At 49.7% G+C, this 19,440-nt stretch overlaps 1 protein-coding gene across 2 annotated transcripts in view; it reads left to right on the top strand.

Annotated features, from left to right (window-relative positions):
• Window positions 1-18,113, top strand: part of RHOT2 (ras homolog family member T2) — a 34,652-nt gene extending 16,539 nt beyond the window's left edge. For both annotated transcript variants that reach the window (XM_072982951.2, XM_072982952.2), the window contains exons 8-19: window positions 1,524-1,625; window positions 2,373-2,471; window positions 5,753-5,861; window positions 6,743-6,863; window positions 7,308-7,392; window positions 8,664-8,809; window positions 8,928-9,028; window positions 10,046-10,176; window positions 11,019-11,099; window positions 12,515-12,637; window positions 13,485-13,687; window positions 17,852-18,113. In XM_072982951.2, coding sequence (XP_072839052.2) covers window positions 1,524-1,625; window positions 2,373-2,471; window positions 5,753-5,861; window positions 6,743-6,863; window positions 7,308-7,392; window positions 8,664-8,809; window positions 8,928-9,028; window positions 10,046-10,176; window positions 11,019-11,099; window positions 12,515-12,637; window positions 13,485-13,687; window positions 17,852-17,969 — 1,419 coding nt within the window. In that variant the 3' untranslated portion in view covers window positions 17,970-18,113. The remainder of the gene's footprint in view (window positions 1-1,523; window positions 1,626-2,372; window positions 2,472-5,752; window positions 5,862-6,742; window positions 6,864-7,307; window positions 7,393-8,663; window positions 8,810-8,927; window positions 9,029-10,045; window positions 10,177-11,018; window positions 11,100-12,514; window positions 12,638-13,484; window positions 13,688-17,851) is intronic.
• Window positions 18,114-19,440: the final 1,327 nt, after the last annotated feature.

Genomic DNA, 19,440 nt, shown 5'->3' on the forward strand with positions numbered 1-19,440 from the left:
TAACAAGTTGGAAGTCCCATAGTTTTCTCCAACACGTTACTTTTTTTTAAGTAGTGACGAAAGCGACACAGCATGTAAGAATAAAATTTTCTAACTGGTTGGCTGTAACAAGAAACTTTTGATGTTAATTTTAAATGACACGACGGTGGCACGTTTTCTGTCATTTATCCATCCTAAGTATTTTCCTAAGAACCATTGAAAAGCAACCGTTAATCCAGGAAGTAGCTTTTTGAAATCTTGTACCTATGGATGGCTACAACTTGTATTTGTAAAAGGAAAGAATTCTCTTTTAAAAATTACTTTCCAAGGTCTGTTTGGTCTACTGCAACATGTGATGAGCTGGTGGGGTCCTTTTTTTTTTTTTTTTTTTTTTTTTTTTGAATGCATTTCCCCCTAATTCATGACCTGCCTTCTGCTCAAAATTAGAGGTTGAGGCAGCTTCCAACAAGTTTAACAGGAGAAGTATATTCGTATCTCGTTGTCCACCTTGGGCTAACAGGGAGGACTGTCGCTCTGCTGTTTTTATGATTCTGCTCTTCTAAAAGGGTCCTCCGTAAAACTAGGCTTGGCAAGGTCCTGTGTTTCCCACACCACGTGCCGCTAACCTTGTTTTCTTGAAGATAAGCTGTCCTCCAGCCATTTAAGTACATGGAACTACCAAAACTTTTGTACCTATTCTCCCCGCGCTGCCTGGTCTGCAAACTCTGGGAATCCAACTGAGAATTGTTTTCCAGGATGAGAAATCAGTTAGAGCTTTCCCTGTTTTAAGAGGGGATGGCGATCTCTAGTTCAGGAGCAGGGCAGCTAGAAGGGTGCAGATTTATCTTTTTGGACTATATTTCCCAGAATTCCCAAGTCAGCATCAGTGGTTTTGCTGGCTAAAAGTTACAGGAATTATAGGCCGATTTCCCCATTCTATCTTGTTTTAGCTCAGGCAGGACCACATGCAAATCCTCCCCCCTTAATTTTTAAAACATAATTTTTGGGGAGGGGGGAATAATCTCAGAAAGTTTCCTTCTGCCATCTAGGAGATGGGGAGGGTGATTTTCCTGTGTTTCGAGACCCAAATTTTCTGAGAGTCCACATTCCACCCCCAACACCTTTTTAATTTTATAAAAGCAGCCACTAGAGGGCACAAGGGCTTTTAGAATTGGGGGAAAGGTGTTTTTTTAACAACAAAAAATTCCAGTAGTTCTTTGTTATCACTAGAGTTCAACTTTTAACCGCCGCATTAAATTTTGAAAAACTGCATGTGCAAATCGTTCTCTTTGGCCATACCCATCCGGTTTAGGTCCATGACCTTGGCGGGATAGCATGTGGGCTCCTGGGAACTCTGAAAAATTGCTCTTAGTCCTACAGAGAGCACCCATCTTGTATTCTCTTCTGCTTTTCCTGTCCAAGCGTGTTTTTCCCCCAGAGCTTTTCCTTGTAGCGTCTGCTGTTTTGGTTATCCAAGCGTTCTCTCCTTGATTCGGTTCCTCTCGTTCCCTCTTCCATTCTTTCTTTTTTCTTCCCGCACCCAGTGTTCCGCCAAGAATCTGAAGAACATCTCCGAGCTATTCTACTATGCCCAGAAGGCGGTTTTGCACCCGACGGCTCCTCTGTACGACCCAGAGGAGAAACAGGTAGGGTGGCACCTCTGAAAGGCACACGTTCAGAAGGGTTGGGTCCAGGAAACTAAGCCGTTTTGTGCACAGAGAATGGCATCGGAGCAACGCAAGCTGCTTGGTTGTGGATGTGCCTGCCTCCGAAAATGACACACCCTCCTCCATTAGCAGAGGCTGAAGGGTGACCTGTTACAAACGTTGTCATGCTATAGGTCTGCATCAGCAGAGAGCCAGGCCGATTCACCTATCCACCATCTTAAAATATTAAAATAAAAATCCAAGGAATATACATCATTTCTGAAGATGACGTTAACAGAACTGGCCAATAGAGAGAGCCAGAGACCATGCTGTGTATTTATAGTGCCTAGAGAAATAGATTTTCATGGTCTCATGACCAAAACTAGCCACTAGGGGGAGCCAGAGACCATGTTATGTCTCGCACTCCCTTTTAAAATGGCATTTCCAATTATCCACGTTTTTCAGCATCCGTGGGGTGGGGTGGGGGTTGGAACTGATCCCCTGAGGCTACAGTGCTCCTGACATACTCAGTGCTGCTTTGTAGTAATGCATTTTCATGACCACAGGTAAGAAAAGATGCTTTTGGGGACTTCCAGTTGCCAGGAAACCCCCAGCCTGGGAATGAGAATGCAAATCCAAGTGATATTTGTTCTGTCACTTTTAAATTTCTGAGGGATGGAGAAGCTTGATAAAACCTGCTCATAAAAATGCACGCCTTCCTCCTTGTATCTTTTTTTCTCCCTTCAGCTGAGGCCGGCATGTGCTCAAGCGCTCACTCGGATTTTCAATATGTCTGATCAGGATAACAATCAGATCCTGAGTGACGACGAACTGAACTATTTCCAGGTGCGTTTTCAGTCGGGCGTCAGGCGGACGGGAGAGAGGAGCCGCTAGAAACCGGGGTCGCCTCTTCCTTAAGAGCTTGATTGCTGTTGCGGATTTCAGTGGGGTGAAAAAGATTGCTTTCGTTTTATTTTTAAGAGGGTTTGTGGTTCTTCTGCCTGGAGGGGAACGCACTTCCCAAAGAATTGTAATTCTGGATTGAGTCCTCTCTTTTCCTTATCATCGGAAAGTTAGGACTGAAGCAAGCTTTGGATCATCTTCCTGTTGTAGATCACAAGCTGAATACGAGCCAGCCATGTGATATGGCTGCAAACGTGGCAAATATGATGCTAGGATGCATTAACGGAAATATAATCTCCAAATACTGTGAGGTCTTAGTCTTTGGCACCCGTTAGGCCTTTTTTAGAGTCCTGTGTCCAGTTCTGGACACCGCCCTTGAAGAAGGAGGCCAACAGACTGAAGCAAGTTCAGACTAGGGCTATAAAGATGATCAGGAGGCTGGAAACCAAGCCGTAGGGGGAAAGACCGCAAGAACTGGGTGTATTTAGCATTGAGGAAAGAAGACTTAAGGGGAAAGATAAAATACCACTTTTCAAACACTTGAAAGGCTGTCCTACAGAGGAGGGGCAAGATCTGTCCTCAATCACCCCAGAGTGCAGGACACATCCTCATGGGCTCAAGAGACAGGAAGCCAGATTTGAATATCAGGAAAAACTTCTTCACTGTTAGAGCAGTATGACAACGGAGCCCATGATCTCGGGAGGTGGTGAGTGCTCCAACGCTGGAGGCCTTCCAGAGAAAACGGGACCAGCCTCTGCCAGACTTAACTTTGATTTGAATTCCAACCCTGAGCAGGTTTGGGGCTGGACTTGATGGCCTTAAGAGGCCCCCTTCCAACTCCCCTATTCTACAATTTTGTAATTCTTCAGCATAGGTGTTATAAAATTTAGGGAAGTGTGAAAGAAGCAGAAAGTCCTAAAAAAAATCTGTCTGGATGTCGCGGCTGCTGTTCTTGAGTATGAGCGGTTGAGGAAGCAAAAATGTGGATTAAGGAACGAGCGCGGAAGGCAGGTGTGTCAGAGAGCCGGCTTACAAACCCGTTCTCCAGAGTCGACATAAAGGTGTTTGTGTTCTTATTTCTTCCCACGAGAAATGTGCCGTGTTCAGTTGTTTCTGGTGCCTTAAACAAATATCCGCGTCTTCCCCCGCCCCCGCTCAGGCTGTTTATCTGGGCACAGATCTCTTTGGCTTTCGTTTTCGTTTTGATGCGTGTAATCTGCTCGTGCTCCCCCGGAGTCTTAAGACAGATGTACGCTGCCAACCAACTGAGCATCATCTCAGTCGTGGAACAAAAATCGGCGTTCAGTTTTGCTTTTCCCTGTCAGTGCAGCCTGGGAGGGCCGGTGGGTTCTGAAGCTTTAACAGAATACGTGGTCTCCTCCAAAAGGCGTAGTTCTTATCAGCGACAGTCGTGTTTCATAAGCAGAGGTGGGCACGAACCATCGGTTCGCTGGTTTGCGCCAGATCGGTGGATGTCCGAACAGGTTTTCGGCAATAAGGTAGATGCCCGCTCGGAAGCAGAAGGACCCTTCCCGGCCCCGTCGCCTCAGGGCACCCCCTTCTGAGTGGGCACCCACCAGAAGGGACAGGTCACCAAACCGTAGAACACCTGTTTAGCCAGTCACCGAACCGGCATGAATCGCCAAACTGGCAGTTTGCGCCCATCTCATAAGGGCTAGAAACTTGCCTGGCTTTTATCACCCTTGCCCAATGGCTGTGATTTCCAAACCACTGACAGTGTCTCAGATTCCATGACTGCATGTGAAAGAGAGAGTGTTTGAATGTCTGATACTCAGGGCGAACCTGCCGTTGGCATGGTAGCCTGGAAATTTTCCTTTTTAGAACGACCGCTCTCTGATTCCAAGCCACTGGGATCCTCGGAAGCTGGAACAGGCAAAACTGGTTGCCACTAATAGGTCCATTGAGGCTGGTGCTTCCAGCTCTGACCGGCAGCCGCTCCCTAAAGTTTCAGACAGGATTCCTTCTTGGCTGTTCCTGGAGAGGCTGGGAATTGAACCCGGGACTTTCTGCAAGCAAAGCAGATGCTCTGCTAATGAGCTACAGGCCCTTCCCAGTTACCGCAACTGGTATTCCCTGATGGTCTCCCAGTCAAAAGCCAACCAAGCCTGACTATCAGACAAGATTAATTATATTTAGAGTGATAGAATAGTAACCCAAGCCATGGCTTCTGGAAGGTTCAGTCTAGGGAGGTAACTTTTCCAAGAACTGGATATGATTCTACTTTTCATCCCTGGATTTTTTTTTTTTGAGGGGGGGGCTATTTTTAGTTCTTCTGCTTTTGTTTAACAGTAGGATCCCAGTATCTGCTGATTCACTTATCCACGGTCTGAAACTATTACAAGAAAAACCACCGAAATACCGTATTTTCTGTGTATAAGATGCCTCCGTGTATAAGATGCTCCCTACTTTTCTAACCCAAAATTAAGAAATCTAAGTGGGGCTTAGCAAGTGCAAGGGAAAAGGGATAAAAGCGCTGCAGGATCGCTTTGATCCCTGCTTTCCCCTCCACTTGTTTTTGTTCTCTCCTCAGCTTGCTTCCGTGTATAAGACGACCCTCAATTTTTAGTCTAAAGATTTTAGACAAAAGTATAGTCTTATACATGGAGAAATACGGTATACAGTGGTGCCTCGCTTAACGAGTGCACCGTTTAACGAAAAATCCGTATACCGATCCCTCTTTGGGGATCACTATACGGATCAGCCCCAATCGCCGCACTCGCTTTGCGACGATTGGGGCTCCGGCGGCCATTTTGGAGCCGCCGAACAGCTGATCGGCGGCTCCAAAATGGCCGCCGCATGACCCGAAATGGCCCCTATCAGCGTTTTCGCCGCCGGAGTGAAAACATCGCTGGAGGGGGTAAGTTTAGACACTTATTGGAACGCATTAAACTAAGTTTAATGCGTTCCAATAGGTTTCCCTGCCCTGCACAGCGATGTTTTCATATAGCGAAGGTTAATCCGGAACGGATTAACCTCGTTATACGGGGCACCACTGTATTTCTAATGATGACATTACCAGAACTGGTGACTAGAGGGAGCCAGAGACCATGCTATGTATAGCGTTATTACGATTGTGTTTGCTATCATCCACGTTTTTCAGCATCTGCAGGGGACTTGGACCAACACTGGTCTGACGGTATCTGCAGGAGTTCCTTCACTTCTTCTGTTTGTTCTGACGGGCCTCTGTTTTTCTTGGGAGGTAGAAGTCCTGCTTCGGCAACCCTCTGGCTCCCCAAGCGCTCGAAGACGTGAAGATGGTGGTCTGGAAGAACACGACCGACGGGGTTCAGGACAACGGCCTGACGCTCAATGGTAGCTATGGCAGAGGGCTCTTGGGGGTAACGCTGGTGGGGATCATCACTGGATCTTCCGCAGTGGACGAGAAAAACGATTACGGCCGCTGAACACGACCTCCTGGGTAGCCCAGGGCTGGATTTTGAAAATATTGGAACCTTCAACCAGTTTGGAGGGTAGCTGGATTCTCTAAAAGCCCGAGCGCTGTTGTTTTGGAACAGATTGCGTACAGCAACACGGAACGGTCTTCCTGTTCCAATCGGCTTTCATTTCAGTAGGGAGCTTCCTCTTCTCCTGCCAGAAGTCTGTGCGCTTATTTCCTTTTGTTGCAATACCTGGAGGAATAGTACGGGGGTTGCTCCAGAGGAGGGTCAGGATCTTCTTGATCATCCTAGAGTGCAGGACACATCATAACGGGCTCAAGCAACAGGAAGCCAGATTTAGCCTGAATATCAGGAAAAAATGTCTTAACTGTTAGAGCAGTACAACAACATAACCCATGACCTCAGAGGGAGGTGGTGAGCGTTCCAAAGTTGGAGGCCTTCAAGAGGAAATGGGACCACCCTCTGTCTTGATTTGGACTCCTGCCTTGAGCAGGGGGTTGGACTAGATGACCTTATTGGCCCCTTCTGACTCCATTATTCAAGGATTCTATAACCAGCAAATATCATGACTTGTGTAAATTAGCTATGGTTTTTCGTGTCCCAACGGAAATGGCATCCTGCTGCGTACTCGCGCATCCCGAAGTCTGCTTGACTGACTCCCTAAAGACCCTTCTTGTCAATCTTCATTTCTGCAAACCCAAGAATGCTCCCTTTGGAGCCGCCGTGTTAGGATACGACGTTTTCAAATCTGAGCTCACTTCTTTTCTCTCTCTTTCTCCCCCCCCCTCCTCCCAGGCTTCCTTTTCCTCAACACCCTCTTCATCCAGAGGGGGAGACACGAGACCACCTGGACCATCCTGCGCCGCTTCGGCTACGACGATGCCCTGGAGCTGACGGACGAATATCTCTACCCCCCGTGCGTAGCTTTTCTCGCCTTCTTGAGGTTTCAGGATGGGATGGAAAGAGCGGAGAGTACGGAGGTCGGGGGCAGTGAGGAGGGTAGGGCGTGGAACCGCCACGTTTGCTGCGGGATCGGCCCGGTGTGTTGCTTAGTTTCCGTGCACCGAACTGGCCTTGCTGGCTCTGAATCATGGGAGTCGTAGTACATTACATCTGCAGGCCACCGGTTGGAGAAAGCCGGGGTTAAGGCTAGGTGCTCGTTACGTCCGTTCTGTGCACCTCCTTTTGCAAACCGGTGCTCTCTATCTTGCCTTCTTTCATGGAGATTCCTGCTGCCTCTTGCACTGAGTGCCTGTGTTCCTCCACCCGGGTCGTCAGTGGGCCTAAAAGACGGCGGGGGTTCAGAACTCCCTTCGGAGCATCTGCCCTCCGTTGTCCCATGATGCACCTTTCTTTTCAGGATCCGGGTACCCCAGGACTGCTCCACGGAGCTCAATCACTTCGCCTACCAATTCCTGCAGAGAATCTTTGAGAAACACGACAAGGTGAGCTGCAGAGACCCCAAAAGATGTGCTGGGAGGAGCGGCCACGGAACGGAACGATGCCGTCGTGGCCTCCTTGGAGCGTGGCGGTGTCGAGGGACCTGCCTCCAGGCAGGCTGTTTGCCCCTCACTCTCTTGCCTGTGCCCCCTTCGCCCCCATGCGATTCTCCAGGGGCTGCTGCACCTTCCTCCAAAAAAATGGGCAGGGTGGGGAAGGGCTGGGGGAGCGAGGAAGCAGGCAGTGGCTCAAAGTCTACAGATTTTGGAAAAACCACGGAGGTCCTGCTCGCAAAACCTGTTGTCAACAGGACCTCCAACCTATTTAAAAATGAAGGCTTCGGAAGGCTTCTAGTAGCAGCAAGTAGAGATGGGCACGAACTGCAGGTTTGCAGTGGTTCGTTCTTTGGACACACCGTTCTTCCACAGGCGCCCCGGCTTCCTGCAGCCCAGCGGGCACCCGTGCAGAGGAGGAGGCGAGGCAGGGAAGCCCGGGGTGCTGCCCACCAGAGGAGGCAGGCTGGGGAAGTCAGAGGGAGCGCAGAACACCTGCGCGTCCAAAAAATGAACCATTACGAACCCCGAAACTGCCAGTGCGTGCCCATCCCTGGTAGCAAGTTACCTATTTTTTGCTGTGGAAAACTTTTGTGCTAGGGGAAGGAAATTATTCGACTTCGGGGTGTGTGTGCAAGAACAGTCTTATCAGTCACAGGACTGCATTCTGCCCATCCCGGACCTAAACTGATCGGGAGCTAGCGTGTGTCCTGCTGCTGATTAATCATCCTACGCCATTCTGTCCTGGCTTGAGCCGTGGCTGATGACACGGCTCCAGAAAGCCCCCAATCAAGATCCGGAGGCAGCTGTCGGGCCCGGGCGCACATCGGCAGCATCGAGCGCTGCAAGAGGGACCGTCTCTATCCCCCGACGGTTTCTCTTCGCTCCTGCATCTCGCGGCTGATGATGGACTTGATATCCGTGGAGAGGAAGAAGGGCCAGTCCCGTCCCGTCCCCCCCGGCATCTTCTCCCAGTTCTCGGTCCTCCTCCTCCAACAAACATCCTCTGAAACCTTGCAAGCGTGTTTTCACATCTTGACGTCTGACCTGCGGCTCGTTGTTGTGCTGACGCCCGTGTCGGGAGAGGATATGGGTGGATTGGGGCCCCCGGACCCATCCTCTTCTGCTCCCTTCCCTTCATGGAATTCGGTTAACGTAGCCACGAAACCGGGCGGGTGGCAGGAAAGGTGGCTCAGCGGCCCTTTTTCTTTCCGTTTCTCTAGGACCGGGACGGCGCCCTCTCCCCGGCCGAGCTGCAGAGCTTCTTCAGCGTCTTCCCTTACGTGCCCTGGGGCACCGAGCTCTACCACACGGTATGCACCACTGATAACGGCCTGCTTTCCCTGCATGGATTCCTCTGCCAGTGGACGTAAGCGCAGCCCCTCTCTGCCCTCCCTCCTTCAATACCACTTCCCTTCACGCTTGGTGGGCTGTCCCCTCGCCGCCCTCGTAACCGGCGGCCGTCCCTCTGCTTGGGCTTTCCTTAGGCTGGTCGCCTACTTGGACGTCCATCGCTGCCTGGAGCACCTCGGTTACCTGGGCTACCCCATCTTCTCAGAGCAGGATTCTCAGGTTCACGCCATCACAGGTAGGAGCGCGAAAGGATCCTGCCAATAACAGTTGGACCACGGCTTCCACGGGAGACTCATTCCGAGCCCTCTTGCGGGTGCCACGAAATAGGATATCGAACACTCTACATTGCATGATCTCTGGCTCCCTCTTGTGGCCTGTTCTGGTAAATATGCCCTGGAAATAAGTATTTCTAGAGGCCTCCGGGAGGCAGTAGAAGACAGGAGGGCCTGGCGTGCTCTGGTCCATGGGGTCACGAAGAGTCGGACACGACTAAACGACTAAACACACAGAGGGGTTTATTCAAGTCTTTTCAGAGCGCAGATAAGTGAATAAGTGGATAGTGATCCTGCGGATGGGGGGGGGGTGTCTTACTGCAGTTGATCACAGTTTCCTGATCCCAAGCAAAAGATCTCAACTCCAGCACAAGACCGAGACGTCAAGCACCTTTTTTGCCCAGTTGATTTGCATCTTTCCGCTTTCTGGAGCTAAGCTCCCCTACCACGCTGAGCACAAAGGGGGTTGTCCATTAAGATGCAGAGGAACCATCGGATCCAGCCATCTTTGCAACCACCAGGCATCCCTTATTGCAGTTTTCTGCCTTGTGCAACTGTGCAGAGCTGCACAGCTTTGCCAGTGTACAAATTCTCGGAAGCATCTGTCCAAATATCACTTTAAAAAAAAACATCCTCATCCGGAGGTGTCAAGTCCTGATTGATGTTCCTAATTGGCAGTTAGGCTTCTCACTCCTTCAACCCTCAAACAGCCTTGGAATCAGGGTGGAGGGGAGTGTTCTCCCCTGTCCTGGCACAGGTGCAGCGTTTGCCCTCCCGGCCGGCCACTAGACTCCAGCTTCCGCCTTGATGGCAGAAGGAACGTGAGGATTGTGGATAATCCTCGGGCTGCCAAGGGGCACCAGTCAAACTGGGCCTTCTTCCGGTCGTGCAGAGGTAGCAGTTAACTCAGCAGGAAAAAGAGAAGTTCATCTTAAGCCTGGTTTCCTCTTCCCCCTCTTCCCTGTTGTCTTCTGCTCCAGTTACACGGGAGAAAAGGATTGACCTGGAGAAGGGCCAGACACATCGGAACGTCTTCCTGTGCAAAGTGATCGGATCCCGAGGCGCTGGCAAGTCTGCCTTCCTGCAGGCCTTCCTCGGGAAGAACCTGTCTGTAAGTGTGCAGGATTCTCTCCTTGGGACCTCTGTTAGCCAGGGAAGAGAGACCTGCTTAAGAGGTCACCTATCATGTGATGAAGGATGAAAGACCAGCAAAACCCTTTCAAGGGTTCTTTGTGTGAGAGACGTGGACCTACGGTAGGACCCCAAAGGGGGATTGGTTCCTAGCCCCCCCCCGCAGATGCTGAAAAACGTGGATATAACAAACACTGTTATACTAGTGAATGCTGTACGTAGCATGGTCTCTGTCTACCTCTAGTGGCCAGTTCTGGTAACTTCGTTGTTAGAAATATGTGTTTTTAGGATTAATCGTTTAATATTTTTTCAGACCATTGGATAAGCGAATCAACAGATTAATCCCGTGAATATGGGGGAGTCCCACCATGCTTGAAATCTCTGCTGCCTTCCTCATATTTGGGTTTTTATGGATGTGGATTTTAGCAAAAGGGGAAATCCAAAATGGGCTTAGGGTTTATTTTTCCCAAATCCGAGTGGACTTGGGTTTTTGTTTGTTCGTTTTTCCTGAGCTGGAAGTGACTTTCTGGCCGCTTCTGGTTTCACAGAGGAGCTGATGTGGAGGGTCATGAAAAGTAGACCCTGGACCCACCGTGGGGCTTGAGCCGGCACCGCTGGTCTGAGTGGTCCCATAGAGGCCCATCACCTTGAAAAAACACTCATTGTGTGATGACCAAGGAGTGACCATAACTCAGAAGCTTTGAGACCCTGAGCGTCCTTCACCCTTGTAGGCTTCAGAAGCGTCGCTCATTCCCTTACCACCGTATTTCAGAAAAATGGACCCTGGTTGTCATCATCCCTGTTTTACATTTTTCTTTCCAGGCCCAAAGAAGATCTGAAGGGAAGCTGTCCTGTTATACAATTAACACCGTGCAAGTCAACGGGCAAGAGAAGCATTTAATAGTAAGTTTCTCTACAAGGTGAAATAATAGTAAGTTCTCTACGAGGTGAAAGCTGGTATATAAGTGAAAGAAAATATAAGTGAAAGAAAATAATATGATAAAACAAAGCCAATCGTGTGTTATTGTTCTTCCTGCTTAGGAAAACACAGTATTTGGTTGCCAATTCTTATTTCTGAACAGAGACACTCATATCCCTTTGCAGAAGATCACATTAGTTTGCTAAGAATGTCTGTTGCTCCTCAAAGCTTAATCTCGTCCCATCTTTCTTTCGGCCAACTTAAACATGTCTTGTACACATCATACATAAAATATTTCATCTGCCGCTTTCCACACGGCTGGAGACATTTTGAAGCTGCCCCTGTAAAGTAACTCTTAGGCTATTTTCATTGATGCCACTAAATATCTTCCAGATGGAGAGGTTTGGCTGTTTAGCGGCATTTGTGAGCATGATTCTTTTTTTAATCAAGTGACACGAAACAGGTCCCTGCCTTGAGAGGCGTCCCATTTATCCTTTAGCCAGGATAAACATTGCATGTTCTCTGATTGCCTCTAGTTGCCAGTTCTAGTAAATACATCCTGGAAATACATACATATAAAAACGTATTTCTGAGGGGGGGGGGGGTTATTACCGTATTTTTCAGTGTATAAGATGCCCCCATGTGTGCTCCCCACTTTTCTAACCCAAAATTAAGAAATCTAAGTGGGGCTTAGCAAGTGTAGGGGGAAAGGGATCAAAGTGCTGCAGGATTGCTTTGATCTCTGCTTTCTCCCTTTGTGCTAAGCCCCGCAGGGCTTTGCAAAAGGAGAGGGAAAGGGATCAAAGCAATCCCGCAACTGCACTATCATTTTGATCCCTTTCCCCCTTATACAGTCACAGGATTACTTTGATTCTTTCCCCCTTCCTTTTGTTAAGCCCCATGGGATTTAGCAAGCAGAGGGGAAAGCAGGGATCAAAGTGATCCTGCAGCGCTTTGATCCCTGCTTTCCTTTTGCTAAGGATTAGCAAGTGGAAGGGAAAGCAGGGATCAAAGCCCTGCAGGAACAATTTGATCCCTGCTTTCCTCTCCACTTGTTTTTGTTCTCTCCTCAGCTTACTTCCGTGTATAAAACAACCCTCAATTTTAGTCTAAACATTTTAGACAAAAAATATAGTCTTATACATGGAAAAATACAGTATTTTCACACAGTGGATAAGCGAATCAACGGATACTGGCCTCTCCTGGATAGGGGGTACTACTGTAATACTCAGGCTGGGCTTCCAACCCTTCCTTCTCCCCCCTCTCCACCCAAAATATCATTTTGGGGAGCTGCCACTGGTGGCCAGTAAGGGTTTGAGAAGAAACCGTTTGGAAACCACTGGGCAAAGAGGTTCAAGACGTCGCATGACCGGCTCTGCTTGTGTTTGTTTCTCCCTAGCTGCAAGAGGTGGAGGCGGACGTGGAGTTTGCAAAAGTGTCTGACGTGGCTTGCGATGTTGCCTGCTTATTGTATGACGCGACGGATCACAAGTCATTCAACTACTGTGCCAGCGTTTATAAGGTGACTTTGTGCCTCCCGTCTCACCCGTTGACTGAGGGGCAACCGCGAAGGTTGATCGCTGACTTGAGCTCCTGTTTTCAGAAGCACCCAAGAGCCGCTCCTGCAGGGGACAGGATGCGGTCTGTAGGATAGGTCTGAGGATAGAAAGCTCAGCAGTAGCTTCCCATCACTTGGTGGTTCTGGCAGGATCTGCTGGAAGCCGCACGGATGCAGACAGGCGTGGTCAGGGTGATATCTCAGAGAGGCAGGCATCCCTTTGAATGCCCGTTGTTCCTCAGAACCGAAGAAGGGGGAAGGAGGTCTGTTGGCTTGCAGCCCTGCTGTTCTGCTTCCTGGAAGCATCTGGTTGACCCATACGTGTGCGCCCAGGATTTCAGCCACCACCTCATTAACAGTGACAATTTGCAGCCAAGACGTGCGCCGTTTCCTTTACGAAAACATGACTCGCCAGCAGGATTCTGGCCACTCAGTATAAACAGCTTGCCTCCAGAGATTTCAAAACACCAATAATGCAGGCTCTTCTTGATCTTTTTAGTGTTGCACCTTAATCACAGTAGGTTAAAAGCCTTTTTTAAAAGTATTCCTTCCTTTCGAAGGCTGCCGAGCTGTTAAAAAACGCTGTGCCGATCGCTGAGTAGGAATTCCCCCCCCCCCATTTAATTCTCTGCGATCCCGGATCTTCTTATAGAGTGTGAGAGCACATTCTCAAACTGTTGGTTTTGAGGCAGGAGGCAGGATTCATGCTCGTGGGGAGCGGGGTAGACATCAGAAACGGTGGCTACTAAACGCCTTCTCCTTTTCTCTTTCTGAGAAGTTAATTTGTCCCTATTAACTCTTGCGACTGCAGCAGCACTACATGGACGGGCAGATTCCATGCCTCTTTGTGGCCTCCAGAGCAGACCTGCCAGAGACGACATTCCCCCACGGGCTCTCGCCGGCCGAATTCTGCTACAAGCATCGCCTCCCTCCACCATTCTGCTTCAGCTGCAACGGACAAGGGCCACCCAGCCCCGCCATCTATGCCAAGCTGGCCACAGCAGCTACCTTTCCGTAAGTACCTTCCCCCCCCATGTTATTTTCGGAGAGCGCTTCAGGTGTTACTGTGAGGTGCGGGCATCACTGGAAGTGGGACATCCCAATTATACACACACACACCCTGTCACAACAAAGTAAATTAGGGGGCAGGCACCGTGGCATCCCAAATCAACCTCGTATGGGTTTAGATGGTGTGAGATTGGTCCAAATCCTGTTGCTTAGTGCAGTGAAATGCACTAAAGCGGAACCATTGAATCCGTGGGCCTCTTGTCAGCTCCTGTTTCAGGGCCGGAGAGAAACAAACCACGATTGAGGTTGTCGCAATAAACCATGGTTGTAAAAAGCCAGAGTTTGTAAGCCAGCAACAGACAATGATTTCGAATTGTGAAGTGTTTTTTTTAAAAAAAAAATCAGCAAAGGTGAAGCCACATATCACAACCCAGAATTCAATAATCTGCCCTTTGGCTTATGCCATGCAAACATGGTTACTGCGTTGCCAGGAAAAGCAAGACATTGAAACCCTTTTCCTGCATCATTAAAGGAGGTCAGTGCTGAATGCAAGACCTAAGTAATCCCCAAGCGGATGGCATTTGTACCTAATACATAAGCTTTTATAACTATCCAGAAGCTTGCAAAGTCATTTTCTTTCTCTTTGCATATCCCCCACCTCACTAAAAGCCTGCAAAAATGGGACAAAAGAAAGGTGGAAATAGCCAAGTCCTCTGGTGATCACTCCTCTACAACAGATTTTTATTTCATTCATTCATTCATTCATTCATTCATTCATTCATTCATTCATTCATTCATTCATTCATTCATTCATTCATTTTTAGCCCATCTTTCTCCTTAAAAAGGACCCCAGGCAGCTTACGTAGTTTAAAAGACAATATTTAAAGCTGACAGAAATAAGTATACAAATGTTTAAAAAGGATGAAGCAGATACGACACTAAAAGATGGTAAAAATCAACACCAAAATACCTTCAAAGCCCTAAGGCACAGCAATTCATTTAAAAAAGCCCCATACAGGAAGCCATTCATTCAGGGAGAAAGAGAAGAAGAGAAAGGGGGTTGAAGAGAAAGGGGGTTTGGCTGCTTGTGAAAGGACGACCAAGATGGGGGCCAACCTGGCCTCTAGTGGGAGGGAGTTCCACAGTCTCTGGGAGCAGCCACAGAGGATGCCCTCTCTGGTGTCCACACCAGATACACCTGTGAACGTGGCAGGACCGAGAGAAAGGCCTCTCCCGTGAAGAAGAGTTTTGTATAGCTCGGAAGACTACTCTTCTGACGTGGTGAACATACCCTGTCCTGGGAAATTATGCCACCACAGTTGGCCTGCAAATTGTGTTCCGTGTGACCCCCCCCCATCCCCACAGCAGCCGAGGCGTGGGCCCCGGCTGTTGTTTTAACAAGTTGAGAGCGTTGCTTCGCATTAAGTGTAACGCCGCTCCCCGCAGAGGGGAGGAGATCCATTATTTATGAACTCAAAGGGCAGAGAAGAGAGAGCCGGTCTTCGGTCTTGCATTAAGAGCTTTATTTATTTATGCCACCATTCTTAAAACCATCCTAATATATCTATGAAAAGCGGAAGAAAAGGTGGGGGAGAGAGAGCGCATGTGATAAAAGAAATGTATGTTGAGAGGAGGCTGGAAGGAAATGCGTGGTGTGATGACTGATAAGCATCCTTACGTTTTCAGGGATCTAATTTTATCTTGGTTTCCTTTTAATATTCGGCTTGTTCAACTGGAGATGCGTATCGTTGCTTTGGCAATACGTTTTCCCGCATGCGGAACGCGTAGGCCTCGATCAGGACCGATAGGTGGAGATGCCTTTTTGTCAGCTTGTTTCTGCTTTATGGTTTCCCTCCACTGGGCTGCCTCTTTTTCCTTCCCGTTCCGATCGCCTTTCGCCGTTCTGTGCTTCCCGAGAGCTTGGGATAAAGTTCTCCCAGCCCCCTCCGATCCCTCCGGATCCAGGTGTGGCTACTCTGTCATGCCTTGAAGGCATGTTTGAGACCCCAAAAGCCAAGTTTATTGAGAGAGCCCGCCTCTCTCCTGCGCCATCAGGACAGTTGGGAAAAGGTGTCTGTTCGGAGTGTCGCTCCCGGAATCCCCCAGCCTGATTCGGAGAGCCGTGGTCCCGAAAGAGGAACCTTCCCCATTCCTCCCTGGCCACAGGCTGCTGTTCTAGATTTCCTACAAGGCCTTGGGCCACCTTACACCCGTTTGACCCAAGGCATTGTGGGAAATACAACTCTGAGTGGCCCAACATGGAATGGGACACCACAGCTACGGGATATGTCCTTGATTATGTGGGGTGGGTCCACGGGAAGGAGCCCCCAGGTGTTGAAGGCAAAGGTGGGCTGAGACTCTTTCCAGTGTGTTTGTTTCATTTTAAATTCGGAGGTTGGAACCACTGGCTTCTTTTCCATGGTCACTGGAGCGTTCCGGGTGTTGTCGTCTGAAAAAGTAACTTCTCCGAGACTTTGACTTTGATCTTCTTAGTGGAAATAGGTACGGAAGCAGTGTTATGACCTAGAAAAGCATCACTCCGATTCTGTTCTGCTGCAAATTATTTGGGCCCTGGCAAACTATTTATACTCACGCTAAGTGAACAGGCTGGTTCTTGCCCAACCTACCTGTCACATAAATAGAGCAGTTAGGCTGGGTTGTGTTTTTTTTTCCTTCCCCGTCTTTCAATTTCCTGCCATTTCCTGCCAGAGGTATTTCAGTTGGGGAGTTTTGCATAAATTCCCCAAATGTAAGTTAACTTGTCTATTTGCTGATTGTACGTGGCTTTATCTTGCTTCCGGTCACCAGAGGAGGAAGGGGGAGGCTGTGTAAGGCATTTGGAAAGAGCCGCATCTCCGTCGATGGCTTAATGTGTTTGCCAGCCGAAGGACCTGCAGCGAGTTCCCGGCATCTCCGCTTCTAGAAGGATCTGGAGGTTGACATCTTTGCAAAACCGTCTTCTCCACCGTAGAGCCTAGAGAGCTGACGAAGCATAAAGGATTCCCAGCCTAATGTCCACCCAGTGTTTTGGACCTCTGGTCCTCACGGAAGTCATCCATGCTGCAAATGTGCAGAATGCATTACAGTTGAGAGCCAGGATAGTAGGACAGAGGTTCGCAACCTTCTGTCATCCAGTTGTTCTGCAACTCCCAGAAACTCCAGTGGTGAAGGGTCCTGGGAGTTGTAGTCCAAGAACCACCCTGGTGACCAAGGATTAGGAGCCACAGAGGGAAGAGGTGATCCTGATCTCGATGAGGTGAACCGGTGGCTTCGCATGCTGCAAGGCAGCTTCACCGGGTTGCTAAAGAGAGAGCCTTTCTCCCACCTTCCGTCAGTGTAGGAAATAAGAGCCCTTCCCCAGTGGTTACTAGACTGTTGAGCCCTCACTGACGTGGCCAATGGGGAAGGATGATGGCAGTTGCCATCCAGCAGCCTCTCAAGGGCCATGCGTTCCCTGCCTCCCTGTGTTTCATCATTGCAAGGCTCAAGGCCAAGAGAGAACCCTCTTGGCCTAAAGATCTTGACTGGAGAGAGAGCGCAGGCCGTAGAGAGGATTAGATCAGGGAAAGATGACTCTGGCTTTCTGCTTATTTGGAGCCTACAACGCCTGACCGTCAAGGCGATGATGGATTATGGGAATTGTAACCCAAAAGATGCCCTGCCATGTATTTGTTGCTCACCTCTGGACTGGATAGGAAGATAGCGCATCTCTGGTAGAAGGCCGTCTTCTTCCAAATGCCAACCAACACTGGTTTTGAACCATCTTATCTGCCCTCACATGCTGCAGGTATAGAAGATGCGATTCCTGCTGGATTATAATTGTTGATACCAGATTGGTCAGCATCGCCCTCGCCTGCCCTTAATGACCGCCCTTATATTCTTCTCTTAAACTGGTGTTTTAAAACCCACCCCAACCCTGGATCTCTCGAGACTCTGGTGGCAACCCAGTGGATTGTTGTGAAGTTCTTAGGACTTCTGCGGGCAGGGAGGGGGAAGCCCAAGATGGCGGGCCTCAGAGAGTCTTGGTCTCAGCAGCAAGATGATCCCTCTTCCTGGTGCTGCTGCCTCTTTGACTGGCCTTTGCTTCCTTCTGTCTCCTCTACTTCCTTCCCCCCCCCCCGGTCCAGTTATTCTTTCCCCAGGTGGAATGTTGTCGTTTTTCTCTTACAGGCACCTCAACGACATTGACCTGGGCACCGCCTCTTTCTGGATCCGGGTTGCCTTGGGAGCCACCGTGACCGCCATTGTGGGCGTCGCACTCTACAAGGCGATGGCCAAGAACAAGTAGAGGAGGAGAAGAGGACAACAAAAGAGACAGAACTGGCCTCCTTCCGCCCCCCTGCCTTTTCGTCCTTTCCCCCAGCTCAAGAAAACCAGCGTCATCCGCTCCAAGCCACTTGCATGAGGAAAGGAACATGTCTCCAGAAGGGGGATCCCCCCTTGGTCTCCTTCAGGTTGGAGGAGAGTGAGGGTCAGGCAGAAGACCATCATGGGCACCAGCCAAGGCAGGAAGCGGCCACCGAGTCATCCAGCCGACGTAGGCCAGACTCTCGCGTTCTCATTCCATCTCAGCACCACCTCCAAAAAAAGAAAAGGTGTATTTTCCACACTCAGGGAGTGACGCCTCTCTCCCCCCCCCTCCTCCTCACCAGCTATCGCTTCTGCATTCAGGTTTCAACTCCACCTTGTGCTGCTAGAGCTCTTCCCAAAGGCTTCTCTTAAACTGTTGTTTTAAACCCACCCGCCGGATCTCTTGAAAGTCTTGACGCGGTGGCGACCCGAACGGATTGTCGTCTCCGTGGGACTTCCGTGGGCGGGGAGGGGGAAGCGCGAGCCCAAGAGGGCGGGCCTCGGGAACACTGCGTTCGCCATTTCGGCTTCCCGAGGTGGGATTGTCCCTCTTTCCCAATGCCCTGTGCTATAGTGAAAATAATAATTTTACATAATGCTCTCCCTGTCATGGGAGAGCAGAAGAAGCTTCTGGTGTTTTTCCTAGCCGGGGGGGCGGGGAGGGGCACGGCCCTTGTTGGGACATGACTTGGAAAAAGAAGAAGGGCGCGGTCGCTTTAAAAATGGGAAGATTTCTGCTGGTCTCCGGCGCGCTTTGCTCTAGCCCATGGTGTCTCCTGATTCTGCCTTGGTGCTGGTCTCCCGGCCGCCTTGTGTGGTTCCTAGCAGGCTCTCCAAGTGAACTTGGAAAGATCTGGTTTCCCTGAGTAGGATAGAGAGAGCCCCGCGCTCTCTCTCCGGATAGGGCCCAGAGACGCTCAGACAGATCCTGTTGGCCTTCAGGCGTCAACTCGGCCTCTCTCTTCCGGTCTGTTGTGAGACTGGAGGGCCTGCCCGATCCTGATCGGTGGCCGACCGGGACTCCTGGTTGGGGATGATGGGTCCAGAGTCCAGGAGGATCCAGAAAAGGCAGCCGCTCTCCCCCTGCCGTAGGGGATCTGGAAAGCCAGAGGCGTTTGTTAAGCAGCTCGCTGTTTTCCCTTGTTCTTTTTTATTTTGGGGGATGTTTCAGAGTTCCCTTTGCAGGAAGAAGAAGATTCCATTCCCATCGTGGTGGAGATTGAGCCGGTGGCGGCGGGAGAGGAGCAGGCTCTCCCTCACCGCGTGCTCTTCAGCCGACCGGAGGGCCCTTCCGGACTTTGGGCTGCCTTCCCCGATTCATTTATCCATGATCTGAAAATGCAGTGGTGCCTCGCTTAACGACAACAATCCGTTCCAGGAAAATCGCCGTTAAGCAAAAACATCATAAA

Source organism: Pogona vitticeps, chromosome 13 (assembly GCF_051106095.1).
Source record: "Pogona vitticeps strain Pit_001003342236 chromosome 13, PviZW2.1, whole genome shotgun sequence".
Classification (NCBI taxonomy): Eukaryota; Metazoa; Chordata; class Lepidosauria; order Squamata; family Agamidae; genus Pogona; species Pogona vitticeps.